Source organism: Drosophila tropicalis, unplaced genomic scaffold (assembly GCF_018151085.1).
Source record: "Drosophila tropicalis isolate 14030-0801.00 unplaced genomic scaffold, ASM1815108v1 contig_805, whole genome shotgun sequence".
Taxonomy (NCBI): Eukaryota; Metazoa; Arthropoda; class Insecta; order Diptera; family Drosophilidae; genus Drosophila; species Drosophila tropicalis.
The window spans coordinates 804352-827958 of NW_027173295.1; the positions used below are offsets into that span (position 1 = coordinate 804352).

General features: G+C 40.7%; 6 protein-coding genes across 7 annotated transcripts; 3 read left to right on the forward strand and 3 right to left on the reverse strand.

Moving 5' to 3' along the window:
* The first annotated feature begins 44 nt into the window (after positions 1–44).
* On the forward strand, positions 45–6206 carry Sh3beta (SH3 domain binding glutamate rich protein Sh3beta). 2 transcript variants are annotated; one of them, XM_068294046.1, is made up of 5 exons: positions 45–214; positions 1605–2060; positions 4328–4450; positions 4744–4831; positions 4895–5728. In XM_068294046.1, the coding sequence occupies exons 1-5, from the start codon at positions 170–172 to the stop codon at positions 5587–5589; spliced, it is 1407 nt and encodes a 468-aa protein (XP_068150147.1). In that variant the 5' UTR covers positions 45–169; the 3' UTR covers positions 5590–5728. The 2 variants fall into 2 exon arrangements, with proteins under 2 accessions (XP_068150147.1, XP_068150148.1); XM_068294047.1 differs by lacking the exons at positions 4744–4831; positions 4895–5728 and adding an exon at positions 5938–6206 and having other exon boundaries at positions 49–214.
* Sec63 (translocation protein Sec63) lies at positions 6085–10069 on the reverse strand. The gene is made up of 4 exons (XM_068294042.1): positions 9625–10069; positions 8305–9014; positions 6966–8235; positions 6085–6890 (listed from the first exon to the last, which is right to left on the reverse strand). The coding sequence occupies exons 1-4, from the start codon at positions 9746–9748 to the stop codon at positions 6712–6714; spliced, it is 2283 nt and encodes a 760-aa protein (XP_068150143.1). The 5' UTR covers positions 9749–10069; the 3' UTR covers positions 6085–6711.
* A 508-nt stretch (positions 10070–10577) lies between these two features.
* pst (pastrel) lies at positions 10578–13431 on the forward strand. Its single transcript, XM_068294043.1, has 7 exons — positions 10578–10793; positions 10875–11047; positions 11114–11248; positions 11297–11838; positions 11907–11996; positions 12059–12228; positions 12309–13431. Exons 1-7 carry the CDS (start codon positions 10705–10707, stop codon positions 13153–13155), a joined length of 2046 nt encoding a protein of 681 aa, XP_068150144.1. The 5' UTR covers positions 10578–10704; the 3' UTR covers positions 13156–13431.
* A 948-nt stretch (positions 13432–14379) lies between these two features.
* On the reverse strand, positions 14380–16614 carry LOC137580121 (protein ST7 homolog). Its single transcript, XM_068294045.1, is given in 3 exon segments — positions 14380–14803; positions 14806–16071; positions 16126–16614. Coding segments are annotated over 3 exon segments (1614 nt in total). The 5' UTR covers positions 16265–16614; the 3' UTR covers positions 14380–14594.
* A 129-nt stretch (positions 16615–16743) lies between these two features.
* On the forward strand, positions 16744–20545 carry HIPP1 (HP1 and insulator partner protein 1). The gene is made up of 6 exons (XM_068294040.1): positions 16744–18071; positions 18144–18700; positions 18779–19503; positions 19563–19773; positions 19855–20001; positions 20063–20545. Exons 1-6 carry the CDS (start codon positions 16853–16855, stop codon positions 20213–20215), a joined length of 3012 nt encoding a protein of 1003 aa, XP_068150141.1. The 5' UTR covers positions 16744–16852; the 3' UTR covers positions 20216–20545.
* A 110-nt stretch (positions 20546–20655) lies between these two features.
* LOC137580117 (uncharacterized) lies at positions 20656–23534 on the reverse strand. Its single transcript, XM_068294041.1, has 2 exons — positions 23365–23534; positions 20656–23268 (listed from the first exon to the last, which is right to left on the reverse strand). Exon 2 carries the CDS (start codon positions 23261–23263, stop codon positions 20885–20887), a length of 2379 nt encoding a protein of 792 aa, XP_068150142.1. The 5' UTR covers positions 23264–23268; positions 23365–23534; the 3' UTR covers positions 20656–20884.
* Positions 23535–23607: the final 73 nt, after the last annotated feature.

Below are 23607 nucleotides of genomic sequence, written 5' to 3' on the forward strand. Positions count from 1 at the left end.
TGGACCTAGCAGTGTTGATAAAGATTGTTATTATAAAACAACAAAAGAGTGAATTTTTTTTTTTCAGTGTAGTATCATCATTATTACGGACGGATATAAAAGCGAGAATAACCGAAAAAAAGAATTAAATTAACACTTGAGAAACGGGCAAACGAATTAAATTGCAAAAATGGTATTAAAAGTCTATGTCAGCGGTATGTCCGGTAACAAGGAGGTGAGTGTGTGATGACAATAATTACAAATTGTCCTAACGTGATGCGCGTGGGCGGGGCAGTGGTAGGGGCAAAGACAGGAGGATATCAAGCGGTTGTCAGTGTCATGATATTGGAATGTTTGTTGGCCCGTTAGCTTAGTAGCGATCAAAAGGAAACATAGGGTATTGTCTGGTCAGTGGGTGGCAATTGGGGCGGGGGGTGCCTTGATATGCACTGCAAAATCTATTTTATATATCAATCTTTGTGTGTGCGTACGTGTGTGTGTGTGTTGTGTGTCTACATAAAACATACATACACTCACTCATACGTTCCAATATGTAGTATAGTATGTGTGTACAGTCAAAACGTCATCTAGCATTGGCTGGGACCACTGCTCGTTCGCCGCTTCTTAGCCCCCTTGCCCAAAAATCAAAAAAAAAGAACCAGAGAAAACAGCAAGTGGGTATTTTGATGAGTTGTAGTCAGAGTCCCCGTGTGTGTGTGTGTGTGTGTGATTAAGTTTTCGTGATGATGTTGGTGGTGGTGGCAAGAAGAAGCACCAGCGACCGCAAACATTTCATTGCCCATATAAAGCCTATGTATGTATGTATGTATTTTGATGTCTATGAACTGTGGAGCGTTAAAGAAGAAAGAATTCATTGATCACAGTTTTCATTTCCTCCAATGTCTATATGTTTGTTATTGTGTATGTCTGTTTCAATGATTCACTTGTGCGATTCTCGCTCAATCTTTCTCACTCCTGGTACCGCTCCCTTTGTTTAATTTGCAAATTGCTAATAAGAACAATAACATAACGGTCATTGTGCAAGGCACCCACAATAACACAACAACTTTGTAGCGATTAAAAGAGAGCGAGACACACTGACAGTGAGTTGGAGGGGAAGAGAGCGGAAAATATGATTGAGATAGAAGACAGACGCGTCAACATTTATAACGGTATATATGAACTCAAAGAAAATTACTTTGAAAGTTGAAAAACAATTTCTTATCACTAGATAATTATAAAAAAAAAAAAAAAAAACAACCATAAAACACAATTATCAGTTCAATTACGATTCGTTGTCATATTCGATGAATGTACATATATGTGTGTGTGTACATACATAGATACATACATACATATACTGTTGTTTGTATATGCATGTGTGGGTGTTCCTGTGTAGGCGTAGTGTGTCTGTATGTGTGTGTTTGTAAGCATTTGGGCTTGCCGGTAACCAGGGCTGGGCGCACAAGCCGTTGAATAAACTGGTCTATGAATCAGCCCGGACCTATTAGCTCATTACATTAAATTTCTTTTAAATTTTAACAATTGATTTTTGATCGATAACTTCTTTAACGTTCCTATTTTTGTGTTTGCTTTCTTTTTTATCTTTCCTTTGTCTTGTTTAGGTGAAGAAACGCCAACAGCGTGTTCTGATGATCTTGGATAGCAAGAACATCCAATATGACACTGTGGATATCACAGAGCCCGGCAAGGAGGGTGAAAAGGAGTTAATGCAAAACAAATCGACCAGCAATGGCGGCACAGTCAGTGATCCTGAGCCAAGGCATCCATTGCCACCGCAAATATTTAATGATGAGGAATATTGCGGAGATTACGATGCGTTCGATATGGCCAATGAGATTGACACACTGGAGGTGTTCTTGAAACTGGCCCCTGCAGATACAACAGCGGTGAGCAGTGCTCAGATTGAATTGAAACAGGAGAACGGTGAGGCGAAGAAGACGGAGGAGACAGCGGAGGATGAAACGAAGTCATCAGCAGCCACAGAAGATACGGAAGCCAGCGGTGATGCAGATGCAGCTGCGTCTGCTGCCAATGGCGATTCGGCCGAAAAGCCAGAGGTTTGAGCTTAAGCAAAAACAACAACTTAACCTTTTCTGTTAACTGTTAAACGAAGCGACAACAAGAACAACAACAAACCATCAGCATCAGCAACAACAATCAAATTAACAAACAGCAAGCAACTTTCTTCTACCAGCATCAGTAGCAGCAGCAATAACATACATACATCCAAATGACAAAATGTAGTCTAACGGCATTTTTTGTTTTATTTCTATTTCTTATTTTCTTTTTTTTTTTTTTTTGTTTGCCTTAACAAACTCACTCCAAACCATTATCTAAGTATCTATTTACAATCATTTATATCTATTCTATCTAAGCTCATATATCTGCGCTTCTATTTGTGTTTAATTCTCTAAAATTTTGAAAAACAAAACGAAATTATAATGACGACTGCGGTTCTTAAGCTAAGCTAAGCTACACCAACTTACACGCCCAAAAGTGTTCGTACACTTTGCCTTTGGGTGTACATACTTACCATGCGTACCATGCACCCACACATCTACACTAATTTAAGATCGAAAAGACAATTTGTATACCCTTGCAGAATAGGGGTACTCGAAAATTGGGCAGATGGAAGCGCTGTATGTGTAGGTACATACATATTTTTGTTGTGTAGGATACATCCTATATGTATCTATTAGAGAGCTGCATGAGTAGTCAAAAAACCTTATTCGAATTGACAATGCTCAAAATGAGTTGAGTGAGTTCGAGTGCGAGGCCGAAAAAGTATGACTGAGTGAGTGCTCTAGCACAGGACTCATACACACAAAGCTAAAACACATAAGAGAATTGAATGAATTGTGACAGGTAAAGAAAAGTGAGTTGGTTTCGAATGGATTCGAGTTGCCAAGTAGTTTTTCATTTCATTTATTTGTATAATAGAAAAGAAAGAGAGAAAGAGACAAAAACCAATGAAATGTAAACTGTTATTTTTTTTTGCATATATTTTATTACATTTATTTCTATTTTATATTGGAATGCAAGAATATAATTTTATTTATATTTTCTGAGTTACTAGAAATAAGACAACGCTTTTCTGAAATCAAATTTCTAGCGTTGGAAAATGTTCGTTCCGAAGCTGCGCTGCTCGCTGGAATACAGAATATTTTGCAACTTGTCTTATAAAGCAGAGGAAAAAAATTTGCATGCAAATTCCACCAAGCCAATGGGTCAAAATCTTTTCAACGACACAAACGGAATGACTGTACAAAATTTGTAAGCTATAACTCGAATGAATTCGAATTCGAATTGTGTTAGCCAAATTTTTCATTCGGTTTTATACTTCATTCATTCGAACTTTTTTCGTTGAATGCTGTGAGTTATGAGAAGCAATATACATTCACACTCACACACATTCACTCTAGTATTAGCAAGCACTCACTCAATTCAATTCAATTCGAGTCCATTCATTTCTTTATATGTATTGAGTGAAGCCGAGCAGCTCTCTAGTATCTATGTCGGTCTGTTTTTATACCAACTACTCTACTATTGATGGCTTTACTATGTATTACTCTCATAAACATTCTGCAGATGTAAAATTTCATTTCATTACAGTGTTTCTTGGCAGTGTGGCCAAAAGAAGAAGAAGAAGAAGGGATTTAATCTGAACTGCAAGGGTATATGAACATCGGCATTGGCCGAAGTTATCTTCCTGGATCTTTTAGATCTTTTTTTTAATCAAAAATATATATATATATATACATATTTATTTATCATTAACTTACACAACCCAATACACGCTTATACATATAATACATACATATGTTTTGTATGTATGCATGTATAAAAGATGGATGTTTATGTAAAATTATATGAAATTGATTGTATCATTGATTCGGCAAAACATCCGAAACAACAACATACGACACCACAGCAGAGGATATCAGTTTAAGTTCACTTAAGCCTAAGTCTGATCGTGTGTGTAGAAAAAAACAATTTAAAACGAAAATGCTGAAAGTTTTGTGTAGCTAAAAGGAAGTTACATATGTTAAAAACAAAATCTAAGAGAAAAAAAACAAAAACATAAAGCAAAATATATTTGTATTTACTAAAAAAAAAAAAAAAAATAACCATTTGAGCAAAGCTTGTTTTATTAACACTCAGTTTTTTCCTATTTAACACAATTAACCAAAACAACAAACAAATTGAAAAACATTCACTCACCGAAACATACATACATACATACATAAGTAGGAACAGTTGGCATGTCTTAGCAAAAGAGAGAGCTTTAATTGAATATGTGTGTACCCCTCGTAATTTTCTCAAGGAAAATGACGAAGATGGCAGTGACGAGGGCGAGGGCAAAGGCGAGGTCAAGGACAAGGGTGAGGACGATAAATCCTCTGATGCTGTTGATGACGATAAAAAAGATGAAGATAGCGAAGAAAAGGTAATGGCAAAAATACTTTCATGCATGTTGTATGTACATACATACACATAAGAGAGTGCCATCTTTTATGTACATTGTATTAATATTTGACTTAGTAGAGGCTAACTGAGCGAAGCTAACCATCAGGCATGTAAGCAAAGCTGTCAATTGCGTATGAAACAGTAATTAGAGATCCGAGATCCTTAAGTTTTAGCCTTTATACAAACATTTATTCAACATTATTCGCACCCATTGCACTCCCCTTCAACCCAATCCACCATACAATGTACCATCCGCATAACGGCAAACGACAGACTGAAAGCGTCGAAGGTGAAGGTGATGCAGAATCTGAGCCCAAAGAAACAAACAATGACGAGGAGGGAAAGAAAACGGACACAACAGGTAAATGGTTAAAAGTGGGTCAAAATCGGAAATTTAACAAAATTTTCAATTGATGAAAATTAGACAAAGACAATGACGTTGACGAAGACGGCGGTTCAAAGGAAGATGACAAAAAGGATAGCGAAGATGTTGCTGGAGATGATGCCGAAGAGAAGGAGAAATCCAAGGAGGATGAGGAGACGAAGGAAGAAAGTGGTGAAAAGGTAAAAGAAGAGGAGGATGATAAGGTAGACTCCGATAAGAATGAAGAAGAAACCAAGTCAGACGACGATGAGGAGGATGTAGATCAAGAAGAAGATGGTGAAGAAACGAAAAAGGAAGAAGACGATGTGTCCAAGGACACAACAGATGAAGAGCCAAAAGCAGAAGAAGAAGAAGCCAAAGAAGCTGAATCCACAGAAAAAACAGAACACGATGAATCTGATAAGAAGAAAACGGAAGAAGAGGAACCTGCAGGAACAGACGAAACTGAAAACGGTGATTCCGATGAAAAGAAAACTGAAGAAGAAAATCAAGAAGATGAACCCGCCAAAATAGAGGAGAAACAAACCGAAGAACCCGATGAGAAGAAAACGGAAGACATAGTAAAGGAAGAAATCAATGAAAAGGAATCAAAAGAAGAGATCAATGCTGGTACTGAGGAACCTGAAGACGATAACGATGAGTCCGATAAGAAGGAGGCTGATGAAATAACAGCACCCGCTAAAGAAGCCTCCTCCGACGAATCTTCTGGCGAAGAGAGTGAAACCGACGAATAACAGTGCCAAAGAAACTCAACTAAATGGAAAACCGTTGCAAAAGAAACTAAACATGATCATAACCATTCACCCCAAACACACCCACCTTCATGCACATCACAAGTAAAATAATGTAAATAAAAACCAAAAACAACATGAATTGATCCCTCTTTACACTAAATTAATAAACTTGGCGGCGGGTAATGAATGCGAATCAATTTTAAACTCCCATCCACACACACACATACACACAGACACGTAGAAGGAAATTACTGAAAAATAATTATTTAAATATCTTACTCCCCCACTTCCACCCCCCTCCTACCGTTCCTAATCACACCCCTCTTCCACCAACTACCCAACTCACAGCAGCGACGGATTATCAAAAAATCAAAGACTGAATCGGAATCGGCCCTTCTTTTGGACAGCGAACGCGCTTCAGCTGCACACTAGTTAATCAAGGAAAAGGAGAAGAACAACCGGAGGATTAGCAACACAGAGAGACACGTAATGGAATGGTGTTAATTCGTTTTCCTCATTTTATTTTCTGTTTTTTCCTCGAAAAATCGTTTCTTTTCGTTTTTCTTTACAGTTTAATGACCACACAAAAATATCAAATAAACAATATTTTGCTTATATGTTTCACATTTTTCTTGTTGGTTTTTCTTTTTTCTTTTATAGCTCTTCTTGTATCCAAATAATTAAAAATATACAGTACATTTATATATGTAATTATGTTTAGTACAGTACACGGTAAAATGAAGTTGAATTATTATTATCATTTTGTTTCTTTTTATCATTATTATTATTAATTATATAATTTACGCTCTAGTTCCGGGTCTTTTTCCATTTTGTAAAACTAGTTAAAATGCGAACTGCGTTTTTCGCTATCCCAAGGAGAAAAAAAAATATTTATATATATAGAGGAAGAAGACATACATATACGAATCATTCACTAAAAGAGAAGAAAGGATGTTTAAAGTGCAAAGAGTGTGTGTGTGTGTGTGTGTGTAGGGGGCACATGGCAAAGTGTATGGGGGGAGAAACTAAAATTTGCTGCACCATGGCTTAAAGAGGAGGGATGAGGACGAGGTGGTGATGGTGATGGTGGTCATGGGCTCTGTTGACATAGTCATTGACTCTCTAATCACTATCCTCCTCGTCAGATGTATCTGTTGTATAGTCACTCAGATTCTCCTGCTGATCATTATGCTCTGGCTCTGATTCGCTCAGATCCCATTGCGGATGATCTGTCGGTGGTGCTGGAGCCTTTTGCACATCCAATTTAAGCTCTTGTTGCTGATCCATGCCCAAATATGAGTCTGTAAAAAAAATATATATATATATTTAGATATATATGGAGAACCAATCCATCTATCTTGCTACCAATCACTTACCCGATCTCAGGCACACGGTAAAGGTATAGACACCGGGCCAACGCGGCGCCGTAAATTTCAGTTGGATCTCCTCTTTCTCAACCAGATTTGTCACATGGTAGGGGGCTGTTAGAAGCGTACGAGATTTGCGATCGCAAATGTAAGTCCACCAGTACTCTTGCTTCTCCTCGGGAAAGTAGGGACAGTGGACGGTGTGCGACAAACGCGATTTGCCCTCAAGGCGCTCACGTTTATTCAACTTGGCCTGAAGGCGTTCCCATTCTTCGTCATCGTCATCGTCCAATGATGAATTGTTTTTGTTTTGCTTATCCTCATCCTCACTGCCTGTGCCGGCAGCTGAATCCACATCGCTATGCTCACCGGCAGTCGAATCATTTTCCGAATTGGCAGCTTGCTCTTCCAATGAGCTCGTTGTTGTTGTTGTTGCTGCTGTTGTTGCAGCAGCATTGTTTGACACCTTGGGTTGTACCTTTTTCTTTTGATTGTTGGCAGGCTTCTTGCCACCTTTGCCTTTACCACCCTTCCGTGGCTTGGCCCATGCCGATGCCTTCTTAACCGCCACTGTGGTAGGCGCTGCATCATCACCCTCATCAGCAGCTGCAGCCTCTTCGTTGGCCTCATCGTTGATGCCCTGCTTTTCCGGCGCTTTTGTATCGCCAAACAAACTCTTCATATCCTTCCTCTCCAGTGTAACTGTGACCGTAACAATTGCTCCAGCGGTAACCACATTGGTATTCTCATCATCGATCACCTCGCACCGTATAGAGAAATCAATCAATGGCATCTTGCCCAACACTTTCATTATATTCTCGTACTCAAAGTCGGTGAGATTCTTTAACAGAGTGCGACTCTCTTCTGGCTTGAGCTGAGCGAATTGTTGCAAATTCTTAACATGACGCTTCTTATTCATAAAGTACAAATGATCCTCGGTGAGATGAGGTAACTGCAACAGTGGTGATTTAAACTCCCACAAGCCTTGAATAATCATCGGCGACATTTTCATACAATTCTCAATAGTCTCGATGCTAGGCAATCGGGGAACACGTCTGGCATAAGCCATCATGACCAGCTGATGGACACAAGATACCATCTCTTGCACTAGATACGGACATTTCTTTACAATAAACTGACGATCGCGCTCAAGCGTCTCGGGATTTAGTGGAATGCGTGTAAGATGAGCATGCAGAATAGCACGTGCCTTAATCGAATACATGCGGCAAAGTGGATGCTCCTTGCATTTCTCATTCAGATTGGGTAGTTGCCGGATAAGCTGCACAATTACAAACAGACGAATAATTGCAATATTGTTTCAATAGAATATAAGAATAAAGTCACTTACCGCTGGAACTTCATCATTGTCAGACTGCCGTTCCACAACCTGGGAGTTGTGACGTTTATCAAACTCTAAACTTGCCGCCAGCACCATTAGAGCACGCTTTAGCAGCATATGAGGCGTCTTGTGGATAAAATAAAAGTACATTTGTGTCGTATCCAATAGGACTTTATCGCCACTAAAGCGGATGGATCGATACCACCATACACCTACAGCCGACGGCATAGCCACCATAAAGACCAAGCCATATAATCCCAGCACCCACACACTATTCTCCTTTTCCACAATCCACGATGGCAGGGCAATGCCAAATGACATGGCTCCAGGTCCATCGGGATTGCCATATTTCTCGTAGTTCTCTTTGGCCACATCATCAGTAAGAGCTTGATAGGCTTTACTCAGCATCATGAAAGACTTCTCATCACCTGTCTCCTTGTCCGGATGCAGGACCTTGGAAAGCCGATAGTAAGCCTTCTTGATCTCCGCCTGTGAGGCTGTTGGCGGTACATTCAAAATCTCGAATGGATCGAAACTGGCCATCTCGTAGTCGAATTGTGATACACGATACGTAAGGAAGAGCAATAAAGCCCAACCGAGAACAATGGTTAACTTGATGGTACATGATTTGAGGGCACGGTAGGGTTCCGCATTTGCTAATATAGTTTTCTTCTTCTGACAATCGGCACATTGGCAATCCTCTTTCACTTTACACGGATCTATGGAATTACATGAAATTTTTGGGCGTTATTATAAGAAGAAAAAACACGCAGAAACAACTTGTGTGTGTGTGTGTGTGTGAAAGAAAGTAGTACGCGTACAAGGAGAGAGACAAGCAAGGCTTACACGTTGTGGTAATTCGTGATATTGCACAAAATATAATTTCTGTTCTTAAAATTTTTCGTATTCAAATTATTTCCAGTCGAGATTTTTGCAATGTTTGAAACTTTTTATATATATTTTTTTTCGATTCTCCGATTTCTAAATAAAACTTATCGCAATATTGCGTATATGCATAAACGCATCTTCGAGGTGTTCCAATTGTGTGGAGAGCTTGACTTGGTGGAAGTTGTTGCTGTTATCGCAGCTTTCACCAATACGAACGAAGACGCTCTACACGTTGACGTTGTTAGAATAAATTATTGGAACGTGTCCATTTTAAGTGGCGAGCGGAAAACACATGTGAGAACGGTTAAATGAGGAAAAACAGTCGCAGCAAAATACTCACACACGCACACACATAAAAATGCAGGCGCAGGTGGGAACAGAGATTATAATCAGCATAGAGCTCAGCTGCGGCGGCGACTAACTAACACTAATAACACTAACCTTCTTTCTTTTTACGTGGCCAATAGTAAATTGTTGTTGGTATTAATATTAACGCTAAGAACGATAACACAAAATAGTAGAACGTTCCACCGCTTTCATCATATTGAAACTTTTGACCAGCCATCGCCGCCTAGAGATATGAAATTATGTCTCAATTGCGATTATTGTTGCTGCTGATATATGGCCAGGCCTGGCCTTTTTCCCTTTTTATTTGGTGTCGGCTGCGGCAACTCCAGCTGATGTTTGGAAAGCTGACCGATTTAGTGCCCCGATGGACGGCTGGTTCTTGTGTGGTTATACTTTATACTCTGACCGATTCATGCACGTTTTATACAATTAGACCGGCAATAAGCACAAATATCTGATGTTAAAAATATACTATTTTTACGCCGCGAATCGACAAAAAAAAAACACACACAAATTCGTCTCATGAGACACTGACACGTAGAGTGTCAGAACTATCGATAATCGTGTGGTCATATCGATAGCAATGTGCTCGAACTTACACACATATATCGATGTTTCTGATAGAAAGTGGTGGATTAACCGGATTAAAATTTTGTAGAAATATAACAAGGACCATTACCAAGAATGCCACCTATTTATCCTATTTTCCAATGCTTCATTTCAATAACAAAAATCAATGCCAAAAACTGGTAATCCATCACAATTATACCATTGAAAATAGAGTTTCATATAAACAAACCTATTTAGTATTTTAATACCATACTTTGTTTCCGACCAATGATTCAAATATTTGGCATTTCAAAACTATATAAACAAATTGATCGGATTTTGAAACAAAAGTCACCCTCGACCGAATTCAATATAAATCGGCTCTGCTCCCAACGCTGCCTGCTGGCTTCCTCTTCCAATTTTTTGATTAATTTGTCTTATTTGGATGATGTCATACTGGCATAATGATTTCTTAAAGTTATCGATAATCAATGCCATAAATTGATAACAGTTCCAGTTCACACGTTGCCCACTCATTTCTATATAAATTTGTGTTTCCCCCGAAAATCGGCATCATTTTGAGTAGGCACACAAACCAAAGAACACGTTTATTCACAAGTGAAAATGGCAGAACCAATAATCAATAGAACTACCCGAAGACAGCAGGAAGTTTTCGCTGAATTGTTGGGAACTGAAGAAATTCTATGGGATCAGTACGTATTTTTTTTTCCCCCCGTATTATGGTTGACTCATCAGATGCAATAACGTAATCACGTACATTTTGGTTTTGACAGTGGTACGGGAGAAAATTTGATGGACAAAGTGAAAGAGCTTATACGCGATCCAACGATACCGGAAGCTGTTCCAGAAACTGCAGAAGAAAAGAAGAACAAAATTGCTTTGGAAAAGCAAATCGAGGTCAATAAGAGACTGCGTGAGACGCTCTATAATGCGGTGTGGAATCAACGTAAGATAACCCAGTAATAGCGAGTTTGCATACTTACATACATAAGTGTATTTTACTTCTTACCAGGAAAATACTCAAATAAACAATTGCTTTCCAACATTATTTATGTCCTGGTTGCCGGTGATACAACTGACATTAATTTTGCGGAGGATGCCACAACTTGGTCATGTCATCCAGTGTTTCGCACACGCCGCTGTGTGGGTAAGTAATGTATGCTTGTGTAATATGCATATGTACATGTATATATAGTCGATAGCGATGGGCAAAGCGGTGACAGCTCAAACTGTTGCATGATATTTGTCGATGAAACTGGACGTGTGTATCCGAACTGGGATTCTTATGTGTCGGATAATGTCTTACCCGCTGGCGTTATGGTGGCTCCCCATCGTGGTGTCTATAGGTTGGTCGAGCATGTCCAACTTAGATTAGACAAGTACTTAACGCCAGCGGCGTCCGGAACGAAGAAGGCTGTTGGCATTCTAGATACAACGTCAGCGATTGGAGGAATCACAGCAACCTGCGTGCCAATAGCTGCTCTTCTTAGTGTTCCTGTCGCAGCACCTGTGTTTGCAGTTGCTGGAGTCGTTGGTTTATTATCGGCTGGATATGCCACAATTCGTTCAGGTAGTCAGTTGGTGGATCGCAGCCAGCATGAGCAATCAATTAATTTAACAGACCGTGAGTCGCGTGGGCACTGGCTGGGTGTGGTTGCTGGTGCCGTTTCACTGGGCGCTGCTGGTGCTTCAACTGCTATTGCTTCAGCTACAACAGCAGGAAAAGAAGTAGGAGCGGTAAGTTTCGCAATATCTATGTACTTCTTACAGGGAATATAAGAAGTCTTCTTAAATCCTACCGATAGATTGCCCAGTTAACAGTCAATGGTATGAATATTACCTCGATAGTTATATCAGGTACTGGTGTCGCTAACGGAGTGCTCGATTTGATATTGGTAAGCGAACTGATTTTTATCTACCTGATGCTTTAATGCGACTACCGATATTTGGTTTGCAGAAATATCAGGATGGCGATGATGTTACCGCCGTAGATGCGCTTCAATTGTCGGCATCGTTGGTGCTATTTACCCACAGTGTCTACAATTTCCGTCTGGCATCAACAATTATCAGTGATACGGCAGATAGAAGAATAGCTGGTTATCGGGAAACCCTGAGCAATCGCCAGCGGTAAGTACATACATATGTATAATATAAGCCTATTTGAATTGGTATACATGTTTCGCTTATTTTACATGTTGTGCGATAAGGCGTGCCTTTGATAAAGTTTCGAAAGAAACTATACGAATTCGCGGACCAACACGTGGCAAGCTTGACGTCATACGCAACGTAAATGAGGGCTCAAAGCAGCAATTTAACGATCTCTTTAAGATCAACAAGCAGCTAAATGAGAAAGGCGTGAAACCATCTTTTGCCAGCGATGGTGCTGATATATTACTCAACGATCAGGTGCGAACCAATGCAGCCGATTTGCGGGCCAGTGCCCAGCACAATATGGGCCCCGATATTTTGGGTCAGGTCAGCCAAGACATTCCACAGAGCTATGAGACTGGCTCCGGTACAGGCAATCGTCCCGATCCAAATAAACAGTATCGATTGTTCACACCTAACCCGACATTGCAAGATCCAGGATTGGAACCCGGAAACTATGCTCCTGGCGTTTATACTCTAGAGTTAAGTACAATTGTGATCGGAGGTGTCCGGTTTTTACTAAGCGATTATGGAACCGCTCTTTTCGAGCACATTTATAATGCCGAAAGTTTTGAGAACGCCATCAGGAGAATGGCCAATAATTTGCCGCCAGAGGTTTTCAATCATATTATGAATTTGACAAAAATATTTGTGGAAAACTTATTGGACGAATTGACATCAGTGTTGAAATTCTGTATTTCATCAGAATCGGTGCTATTTGAGATTTTGAAGGAGGTTCTGAGGCATTATCGCAACAATTTACAACTCGAGGAAATTCAAAATTACACTTCAGATATTTTAAAATCTGTGTTTGATTATTTTCAGTCACTTAATCCCAATTCATATCCCGGTTTGCTTACTAAATGCCAACACTGTGCAGGCTATTTCCATGTGTCACAATTGTAAATTGTCCACAAAATGACAATATCACGGTTGCCTTATATACTTATAGTTGTTATACATATATATTTAACATATTGATAAGAAAACGTGATAAACAAGTAATCATGTACAATAACGCAAGTGCCTAGTACATTTGATATAAAACTTACCCACAGGGACAAAAGAGTCGCAAATAATCATGCACAAGTACATACATACATATGTATACATATGTACATATATTTTAATGCACTATTTTTGTAAAGCAATTTATAATCAATAAAAAATCCACGAACAACATTTAGTACAGACTATAGTTAGATAAGGAATTTAACTTTGGATTGCTACTTTTTATACCATTCACTTAAGAGGGTATATTAAAGCCGACGAAATAAATTTCGCATATTCGGGTCCTCCAGTTTTTGTTATAGTAAAAACAAGAAAGAGCACCTAGTTCTCTGCCCACATGCAAGATTTAGCTTAGTAGCTTTTTTATATCTTTAGCATATAACCATATATCATATATACATATTTATAGTTAGATTATAAATATCATACATACATATATATTAGGTTCTACAAAAACTATCAGTAGCAAACGCTAACTTTTATCAATAACTTGGTGATTTTCCAAGCGATTTCCCTCAAAATTAATACCTGGCATTTAAGTTTATTTATTATTGATTGTGCTTAAGATCATAGAGATCGAGCAACCATATAACATAGTTCCAATACTGATAACTTTCCATTCTAGGTTTTAGAGAAAATGTTTTTGTACTTTTACAAGGAATAGAGTATGCAAGGAGGAACTTGTTAGGGTATGCAAGCTTCGGCAATAGATTAAAGTGAAATTATGATGAATAAAACATTCACGTGGAGTCAATGTCTAGTCAGTTTCCTTAATCTACGCTAGAAAAGCGCAGCAGAAAAACAAATTTTCCTCTTAAATAAACTGAAAACTTTTGAAATGTGGCAATAAAAACGAATGCATATGTTCTTGAAATAAATACATAAAATTATAATTTTTAGCATTTTGTTTGTTGTTGTTCTTCTTTTTTATAATAATTAAAATAATAAAACTTAATAAATACTTGAATTCCGCTCATGTTGCTGTTGGAAAATTCGATTTTTGTTTTGTTTTTTTTTTCTGTTTGTTTTTTTTTTTTTTTTTTATTTCACGAAGACAACACAGACATATTAAGATCCAAAATATATATATATATGCATATATATATATGTGTTAATGTATTTTGTTGTGAGTTCTTTTGTAGCTTGTTTGTTGCGGGTGACTCTTTTTTTTTTGTTTTCTTTTTGTTTTTACCATACAATGAGTGTGTATTTGTGTGTATGTGTGTGTGTGTGTAATAATGTGTGCGTGCATTGGCCTTAAACGGGGATAACTGGGCGCTCCATTTTAGTTGGATCCCGTCCATTTTGCCATGACCTTTGATGATGATTCCATTTTAGACACGCGACAATTGTTGCAACAAATTGCATGGCCAAAATGCCTCGATACGTTCCTTGAGCAATTGAAACGGATACGAGATCCAAGTAAGTACGGTTTGGGCCAATAAACCCATGGGTTCTGGATATTGATGCGTGAGTAGGGCCAATAGAGCGGTAAATGAGCACAGACCGGCCGTGAAGAGTATAAAGAAGGGCAACTCTTTTTGGGATACACAGACACCTCATGAAAAGCCGGCAAGAGCTCCCGATCAGCGCACTCGGTGCATGTCGGATATGGATAAAAGAGATGGCCGCGCTCCAATGGATACGGCAGCATACGGAATGTGCCCTCCCAGGTGCAGTGCAGCAGATTAAGAGCTCCCTCAACTTGCTTCCAGTGCTTTAGATGAAAGAAAGCATAGGCCAAAGCCTCAGAGTCTCCACGCTTAAGAATATGTTCGGGCGGCAAGATGAGCGGTTTCGTTTCCAGCAAATATTTGGGAACATGCGGATTAAACTCAACGGCCCGATGTATGGCCTCAACGGCGCTCATCTCCGCCGGACTGAGGCCACGCTTTGAGGCAATGTCTGGGGAGAATTTATCGGCCACCGCTCGCGCCTTGAGCAACGCTGCCGTATAACAGATAGTCGCTGATTTGGGCAACGAGATATCGTCATATTTGGCAAGTATGGCATGACAATCGGCATACGCTTGCATCTCCAGCAGCGTCTCGATGAGATTCTCATGGATGTTTAGCACACTCATTATTGAGGGTATCTCCTTGGTGAGGTCACGAAACATTTTGGCCGCCTCCTTTAATTTACCCAGCTTACGTGCGCACATGGCTAGTCGTCTTTTGATGTAGATCAGAACGTTTGTATCCCGTCGATGCACTCCATCTGCAATGGCTCCCTGATGCTGAGTGGCCTGCGATTTGCGATAGTTTATTTCGGCTACTTTTAAAGCCGTTTTAAGTATCTTTTCTGCTTCCATTATAGTCATGGCCTCTTCTTCGGCCAGCAGTATGTAGGCCGGGGCACATTCAGCATTGATCTCCAATGCATTATGAGCAGACTTGATGCGTTGCATTGGGTTGCGTTCGCGCCAGGCCGTTTGCATGATTTCGTATTCATCCTTACGTGCATCACCCTCACACGTGAAGAACGTCTGATGATCCTGGGCGCTCAGATTCATATCGTAATAGGTCAGTGGCTCTTTGCTGGTGGCCCAAAAGAAGCGTTGATACTCGGCGCCGCGAAACAGATTTAACGGATTCCGCCACACTTTACACTCGGGCATCTGATTACCTGTGCTACTGGTAGCCGAACCCGTACCTCCTGCCCCCGTTGTTGTACCACCGCCTCCTCCAGCACCTGTCCCATTGCTGCTGCTGCTTGATCCACTACTGCTGCTACTGCCGCTGCCATTGCTGGAATCCGATTGGCCATCACTACCATTTATCCACGGGCTAATATGATTGATAGACACTTGCTCTGAAATAGAATTGTTAGTTTCGTATTACCGGAATGCAAATTGAGCTTGCTCACCTATAAAGGATGTTCCATATTTGCGAAAATACCACCATTCAAAGATCAGAATCAATCCCGATATCAGACTCGAGGTACCAGTGAGAGCCACATAAAACTTTGGCGTCAGTGTGCTCAGAAACATTGATGAGTCCCACATCCTGTCACTGCCCACTGACACTCACTTGGATTGGGAACAGAGGGGGGGGAGGATGGATATGGAAATTGTGTATTTGTTGTTGTTGTAGTTGTTGCCTTGCCGCCACCACCAGTGAAGAAGACTGTGCAAGAGTTTTGGTTTTGGAGCGCGTTGCTGCTAATAGTTTGTATCCGCTGGACCGCCGCCAATTTCCAGCGTTCTCTTCTCAACTCTAATTCCCAATAACAACAATTAACCGATTTCCTTATTTTGTAAAGCTTTTTATCCTTGCAGTGTATGAAGATGAGAGAGACTTTTTTCCATAAAGTATTCAACGGAGTTGGTTGGTAGAGGGGGGCGCGTTCGAGATGGCATACCCACGATACTTTAATTGGTGCTAAATTAGTTATGTGAATCGATAATTATCGAAAAATATCGCATTTTTCGCTTGCGTTATCGATAACGCGAATTGATACATTTTTTGTGCACCCCTAAAATGGCCGCATAGTGCATTTTTTTTTTGTTTTCTGGACAAGTGCATGGAGTTGTAATTGAGATCGGTAAGAATTTGCCTTCCATCCTCGACGATTGAAACGGAATTGTATCACCATGGCGAAGGTGGCGGATTCCAAACCGGAAACCGAAACCAAACCAATAGCAGATGAAAAGGCTGACTTGAAGCCGGAGAATGTCCTGGTCGATGCCGATGCGAATGCCGATGCCTCGATAGATGTAAAATCAAATGACGCCAAGATTGGTGAGAACATCAACGTTGACACTACAATGGATGAGTTAAGTTCACTGGAGCAGGAAATTGCTAAAATGCATAATGCACAATTGAGCGAACCCGAATTAGAGCAAACGTTATCTAAGGAGCTAGCGAATGATTCGATCCCGGTTAGTGGAAGTTTAGATGTCATGCCGACTACCAACGTTGAACAGAATCAAACGCATAGCGGTACACCACTGTCGCATCAATTAGACAAACGGACAACGGCACAGAGTAGTCCGGGTGAGGGTCGCAGTGAGTCCACACTGAAAGATGCCGATCTTATAGCCTTACTAAAGGGCACTGACACCAGCTTAGAGCAGGCGCCCAAAGAAAAATCAAATATCGAATTGGCATTGGCCGAAATGGATGTAGGTGTGACAATTGAGGGTGAGGGACAATATGAAATAATCGAGGTTGATGACGACGACAATGGCAATCTGACAAAAGCAATCACTACCACTGTCAGCGCACCTAATACCACCACGACCACCATTACTAGCAGTACCAAATTGTCATCGAAAGCTAAAGCATCCAGTAAAATCTCAGCCTCTGGCTCCAGCTATGGTGGCAAAATTAAACTTTCGCCAGAGCAAGCACGTGCCGTTGCCCTGGAACAAATGGCTGACCTCTCATCGCAGAAGGCGGCTAGACGTAAAGAGACGCAATCCCAAGCCATTTTGGTTGTCAAGTCACAGGATATAGTTAGCTCGCTCAATGATGACTGGAATGAGTACGATAGTGGTAGCAGTGATACCACCACCAGTCATCAGCAGGTGACCACCATTAAAAAGTCTTCAAATGCTGCAGCTCTTACTAAAAAGTCCAATAATGACAATAATGAGACCAAGACGGCCGCCTCTTCGCTGACCGCCTCAACGCCGTCGGTGATAGGCAATGTAAAACCTGCCAAAGCTGTAAGCCAAAATCAAGTGACAACAGCAGCAACCGCTACTACAACAACAACAACAACAACAAACACGGTTAAAGAAAAGGCCAAGATTAAAACGACCTCATCAACACCGCCTACAATTGCAGTGACGCCAGATGCACCATCTGGTAAGAGGGAAACCTACCCAGTCTCATATAAACAAAATTTTCACCTAATTAATGCACCCTTTTCTTTTCTAGGATTTAAAAGAGTGATCAAACGGAAGATTATCTGGGATCCAGATGCACCCGAAACGCAAAAATCGTTTGCTCAATATGCCAGCAGCAGCAGCAACAGTACCAAACGTTCAGCAACCCCGTTGTTGCCGCTAGCGGTTACGGTAGTCGCAACCGGTGCTAAAGCTAACGTGAACAGTAAGGTATCTATGAATTCGCGTAAGGAGGCGCAAGGAACTGCATCAACCGGCAAGAAACCACGCGCCTCAACACCCAAGGACCAAGGACAACAAAACAAGTCACCAACGAAGAGATCGGCCACACCTAATGCAACGGATTCTGCAGTCATGCCGACTACAAAGCGTCGATCTCAGACTCCTAGTACGGGTACGGTAGGATCAGGTGGACCGACAAATGGAACAGTGAAAAAAAAGAAAGTCAGCGAAATTGATCGTCTGATGGGTGATGAGGGAGCTGCCAATATGATTCAGGCTGTCGAGCATGAGCAAAGGGAAATGAGTGGCGGAGAATTGTCAAATAAACCATTAATGCGTAAACGAGCCATGACTATAACAGGAAGGGTAAGTTGTTATTATTTATATACATTAAGTTTGCGATTATCGAATCCCTCCCTCTCTCTCTCTCTCTCTCCGCTTTAGGCAGCAGCAGCTGCAGCAGCCGAAATCCAGGTAGCTCCACCTAAAAAAGATTCCACACAAAGCAACAATGCAACAAAAATGCCAACTATAAAAGGAACTGCCAGTAGGCCATCGGAATTCAGTAGTGTTGTCACACCTGTAAAATCACGTGCTTCCGACTCTTCGTGGGATTATGTGTACAAGCAGCGAGCCAGCGAAGAGTCCATGATTGTGCGAAGACGATCAAATAGTTCCTATTCAAGCAATGCATCTGTTAGTCGCCTCTCACTGGATAATAAACCTGGCGTTGTGCTCTCAGATGATGCAGCCGATACCAATGATCCTTCGTTCAAGTTTTTAAAACCGGAAAATAAGGCCAATAATAGCCAGAGAACAAGTGGAGTCGGAGTGGATACGGCCCATACACTGGCCAACGATTTAAAACGTAGCACCTCGTCGGCATCTGGCGGCGGCAAAACGGATTTGGTTGTCTTCAATAAACTTGATAAGGTCGCCCAATTGATTATAAATACCCATCACTCGAAAATTGGACAAACCTATAATGCCCAATTATTGCATAAGCTAAGCGAAACTCTAAGCAAATTGGCCAAAAGCAATGAATACAATACGGTGCTCCTGTTGGTGCAGGGTCAACAATTCTGTCAGGGCATTGATTGTCAGGAGTTGGTGGCTGGAGCGCTGGAGAAGCGTAAAAGCTGTGCCAGTCAATTGGCAAGCGTTCTCAAGTGGGTGAAGAAATTTAATCAATGCAACTATCTATATATTTAACTTTTTCTTCTTTTAGAACATATCTACGTACGCTCGCAACATTCCCGAAGCCTTTGGTGGCCGGTGTTATAGGCAATCTAAAGAATTTGGGCGTAATGCAATTGCCATTATTCGATTATGTTGTATCTGCCGAGGATTGCACATTTGAGACAAATTACACCAAACTGGGCCAATTGCCGGAGGGCTATGCTCTGTGGCACAAGCATGAAAAGGTGTCGACTCAAACGGTATGCACATTTACCAATTACTCAAACATTCTATTCTATAGTTGTTTTTCTTTTCCATTTTTTTGCAATTCGAACGTTTAGCATGGACGTCTATTCTTACTGGGTGAGCGATTGGGCACATCGGATCTATTAACGCCAAATAGTTTTATTGACAAGTCCTGTAAATCCCGAAGCGTCAACGATGAGGCTTTAGCCATTGCCAAACTTATATCAACATCTTCGGCAGAGGTAATATCTACTCTATAATCAATTTACAATCGCGGCAACTTAATTTAATTCATCATTACAGACATATCGTACCCTGAAAAAGTTAAATCATCTAAACACTAATACGGCTAATTTGGCGCGTCTTGAGGAGGAATTTGAAATCATAACCGAACAATGGTCGACAGCGAATTGTCAGGCAAATTTTAAACGTTATCTAAGCAATGTTAATATTTAGAGACCAAACCTCCTCCTTATAAATAGAGACATCGCATACACCGGACATATATTATAAGATAATAAGGCAAATGCAGCCACATACCATGGGTTAGAAAGTGGTAGGGCAGAAAAAATGCATTGTGTGAATCAATTATTTTCTAATTTTTAAATGAAACATTTAATACTGTTTGATTGACTTCAATATGTATGTATATAAATATATATATGTATTTAGCTGTAAGAGTGTCTCGCTTCTGAGCGTTTGAATTTAATTTGATTCTAATTTGATTTTTTGTACTTGACTTTCTTCAATGCAAATAGATGAAATTGAAAATTGGACTGAATGCAATTCAACAGAAATAATCAATATTAGTTGAATAGATGAGCATTTGTCTTCTGTTGTTTTAAAACTAATAGATTGAACGATTTGAAAATGATTATGGTGGGAAATGATTACGATTTTTGTTTAGTTGCTATTGATTGGTTTATTTTTCATATTTTTTGTTTGTTTTTATTTTGTATTTTGTTTGTGGTATTTAGAAAAGGTTTTTCTATTTAATGTACTAATAAATTGGTAGGAATTATACTATTTAGTATTTCTACAGTTTGAGACAGACAGAGAGAGAGAAAGGGAGAGATGCTTTTGATTGATGATGTTTAAATGCATTCGATTTCAGGATGCCGCCGCCTAATTGTGTTTTTCATCCTCATAGTAGATAGGTAATTCGGATTGGATGCGTAGCAGACGAACATAGGTAATCAGTTTCCATTCATGCTCTTCGGCCATGACAAAGGTGGACATATAAGTGACCAGCTCCTGGGAGCCATCTTGATCGAGATCGGCAATAAGCATTGAATGCTCTTGATTATTTAAATCCGGTTGGCAAATCACCTCGTTCCGATCGTGACGGCAAAATTGAACAATATTACTTTGTGAGGTGTTCTCGATGCGGGTATCGGCGCCCATGAATAGAGCTAAAATCACAGTTTCTGTGATCATTTGCATTTTGTAGGGACTGGTAGTTAGGCTGCCGCTGCTAGAACTAGATGATGATTTTGTTTGATTCCTGTAAGGCATGCCATAGGTTTCGCGTTTCTCGATGAGATGATCAAAAATGTCAAATTCCTCCTTGGGGACTATATTCCTTTTGAGACGCGGCTGTTGTTGTTGTTGCTGTTGCTTTTTATTAGCATGGGATTTTTCTTTATCCTTGATGCTATTTAAATTTTTATTTGTATTACTGTTAATTTTCTGCACATTATTATTTTGTGTGGCTGCTGAGGAGGGGGATGAGGATGATGTTGCTTTTGACTGCTTGTTGCTGTTGTTGTTGTTGTTGGATATCGTATGCCATTCCCAGAATTTCATCACAAAACCGGACATCTTTGATTTGGTATTCTTAAAATGCCATTCAGCAGGCACCATTCCATACATGGCGCTATTGGTTAAATTCCATAGCACAAATGGTTTGCCATTGCGCATTTCACTTAAGACCAATGTGACATTACAATCCTCTGGACATTTGCCACGATTCTCGACCAGTAATTCCCGTCCACTTAAAGAGTAAATATTACGCTGAGCCTCCACCTCTCGCCGCTGTCCATGATGGCGATGCTGAGAGATTTTGGAAGCTTGCGATAACCGTTGCTGCCCCACAATCGACTTGTTGGTGATTAGGGCAAATAGCTCGGCCAATGTCTTCGAGCGTTGCTGTTCGGTATTGTTGGAGCGTAGGCAACTGAAGCTAACATTTCCGGCCTCCAATTGTAAACGAGCCACCTTTTGACATTCATGCAGACGGAAGCCATCTCCAATGGGTTCACCACGTCGTCCGGAAAGCAGACGCAAAACATTTCTCGTCTCCATTTGGGGGGAGGGAGGCTGCTGCTGCTGCTGTACCAGAGCTTTTGTTCGCTGTTCAAGTGTTAGGCTAGATACTAGTAATATATCGAGAATGCCATCTCCATCTAAATCCGGCAAAATGATGGGAAAATCATATTCATCTACTTTGTGGGATGAACGCTCCTTATAACGCCAATGCCATTGACCCGAAACTGGATTAATGGCGCCCAATTCGCCATACTCGTCCATGACGAGGCAATCATTCTTGGAATTGCCATCGATATCCAGTAATGTACAATCCACAGCCACTGGCTCGTCCACTGTCTGATCGTACCAGGCAACGGCACCAGAACTCCCAATTAGCGAGATGATGCCATTACGTCTGTGATTGCTAGGACGAAACTCGGATGGAAAGAATGCATCTCCCCGATATAGGAATATTAAATTGTTCTCCCAAGCCCGTAGACCGCTGACCACATTAATGCCGCCTTTTAGTTCAATTTTTGTATAGTTGTTTAGCCAGTTGTGGGTCTTGACACGATCACCGATGGCCGGACAGGCGCCGGTGCCATCGGGATTGCCACATGGCACCAGCCAGACGAAACCCACTATGGCAAAAAGGCATATGACCACGGAGACAATAAAACAACAACGTCTGGCCGTTGACATGGGCACTTTAGTAACCTCCTCGCCAAAATTGTTGCCCAGAATGGCAACATTATCGCCATTCATATCGAATTCACTATTGAAATTGGAGAATTCAGTGCCGGGGCCAGAATTGCCGGAACCGCCGCCGCCGCCCAAATCGCTTAGCATAACCGAACGGAATGTGTTCTGCATATTGGTGGTATAGGTGGTGGTGTGTCTCTTGGAAGTCTCTGCCTCTAATTGGAATCTCTGTGGTTGTTGCTGCGTGTGGGTGTGGGTATGTGTGTGTATGTGTGTTGCAGGAGGTTTACCCTTACGTATAGACGTAGATCGTGTGTGTGGTGATTTTAAGGCCAAAGTGTTTGGCGGTATACGGCTACGATTACGTTGGGATTGTTGTTGTTGCTGTTGCCGCTGCAGTTGCTCCTCTTGACGATGCTGTTGCTGTTGTTGCTGTTGACTACGATGCTTGCTTGAATTATGAATTTCAATCTCTTCGTCAGATTCATCATCAGAATCGGTCATGGCCTGGCTCAGCGGCGCATAGATGTGAGTGGGTAGCAATTCCGTGTGCATTTTAGCTTTTTTTTTTTTGGTTTTTTGTTTTTGAAATGAAAAATCAATACAAGTTATAAGTTAGCCGCAAAAGGGACGAGTTTGCCGCTAGCAGTATTTACCTTTAAACACTTAATTTTTATTGTTGGTGGCATTATCAACATAGCTATTCTGTTCTGATTTTGAATTAGGCAAACATATAATCAATATTACTTTCTGCTGCTGTCTGCTTTCTCGATATTTAATTTGTATCAGTAACGTATATGTGGGATATAAGACATTCACATGTTGACGAGATTTCGACCTTTCTGCTCACTCGCTTTCGACCTTTCTGCTCACTCGCTTTCGACCTTTTTGCTTCACCG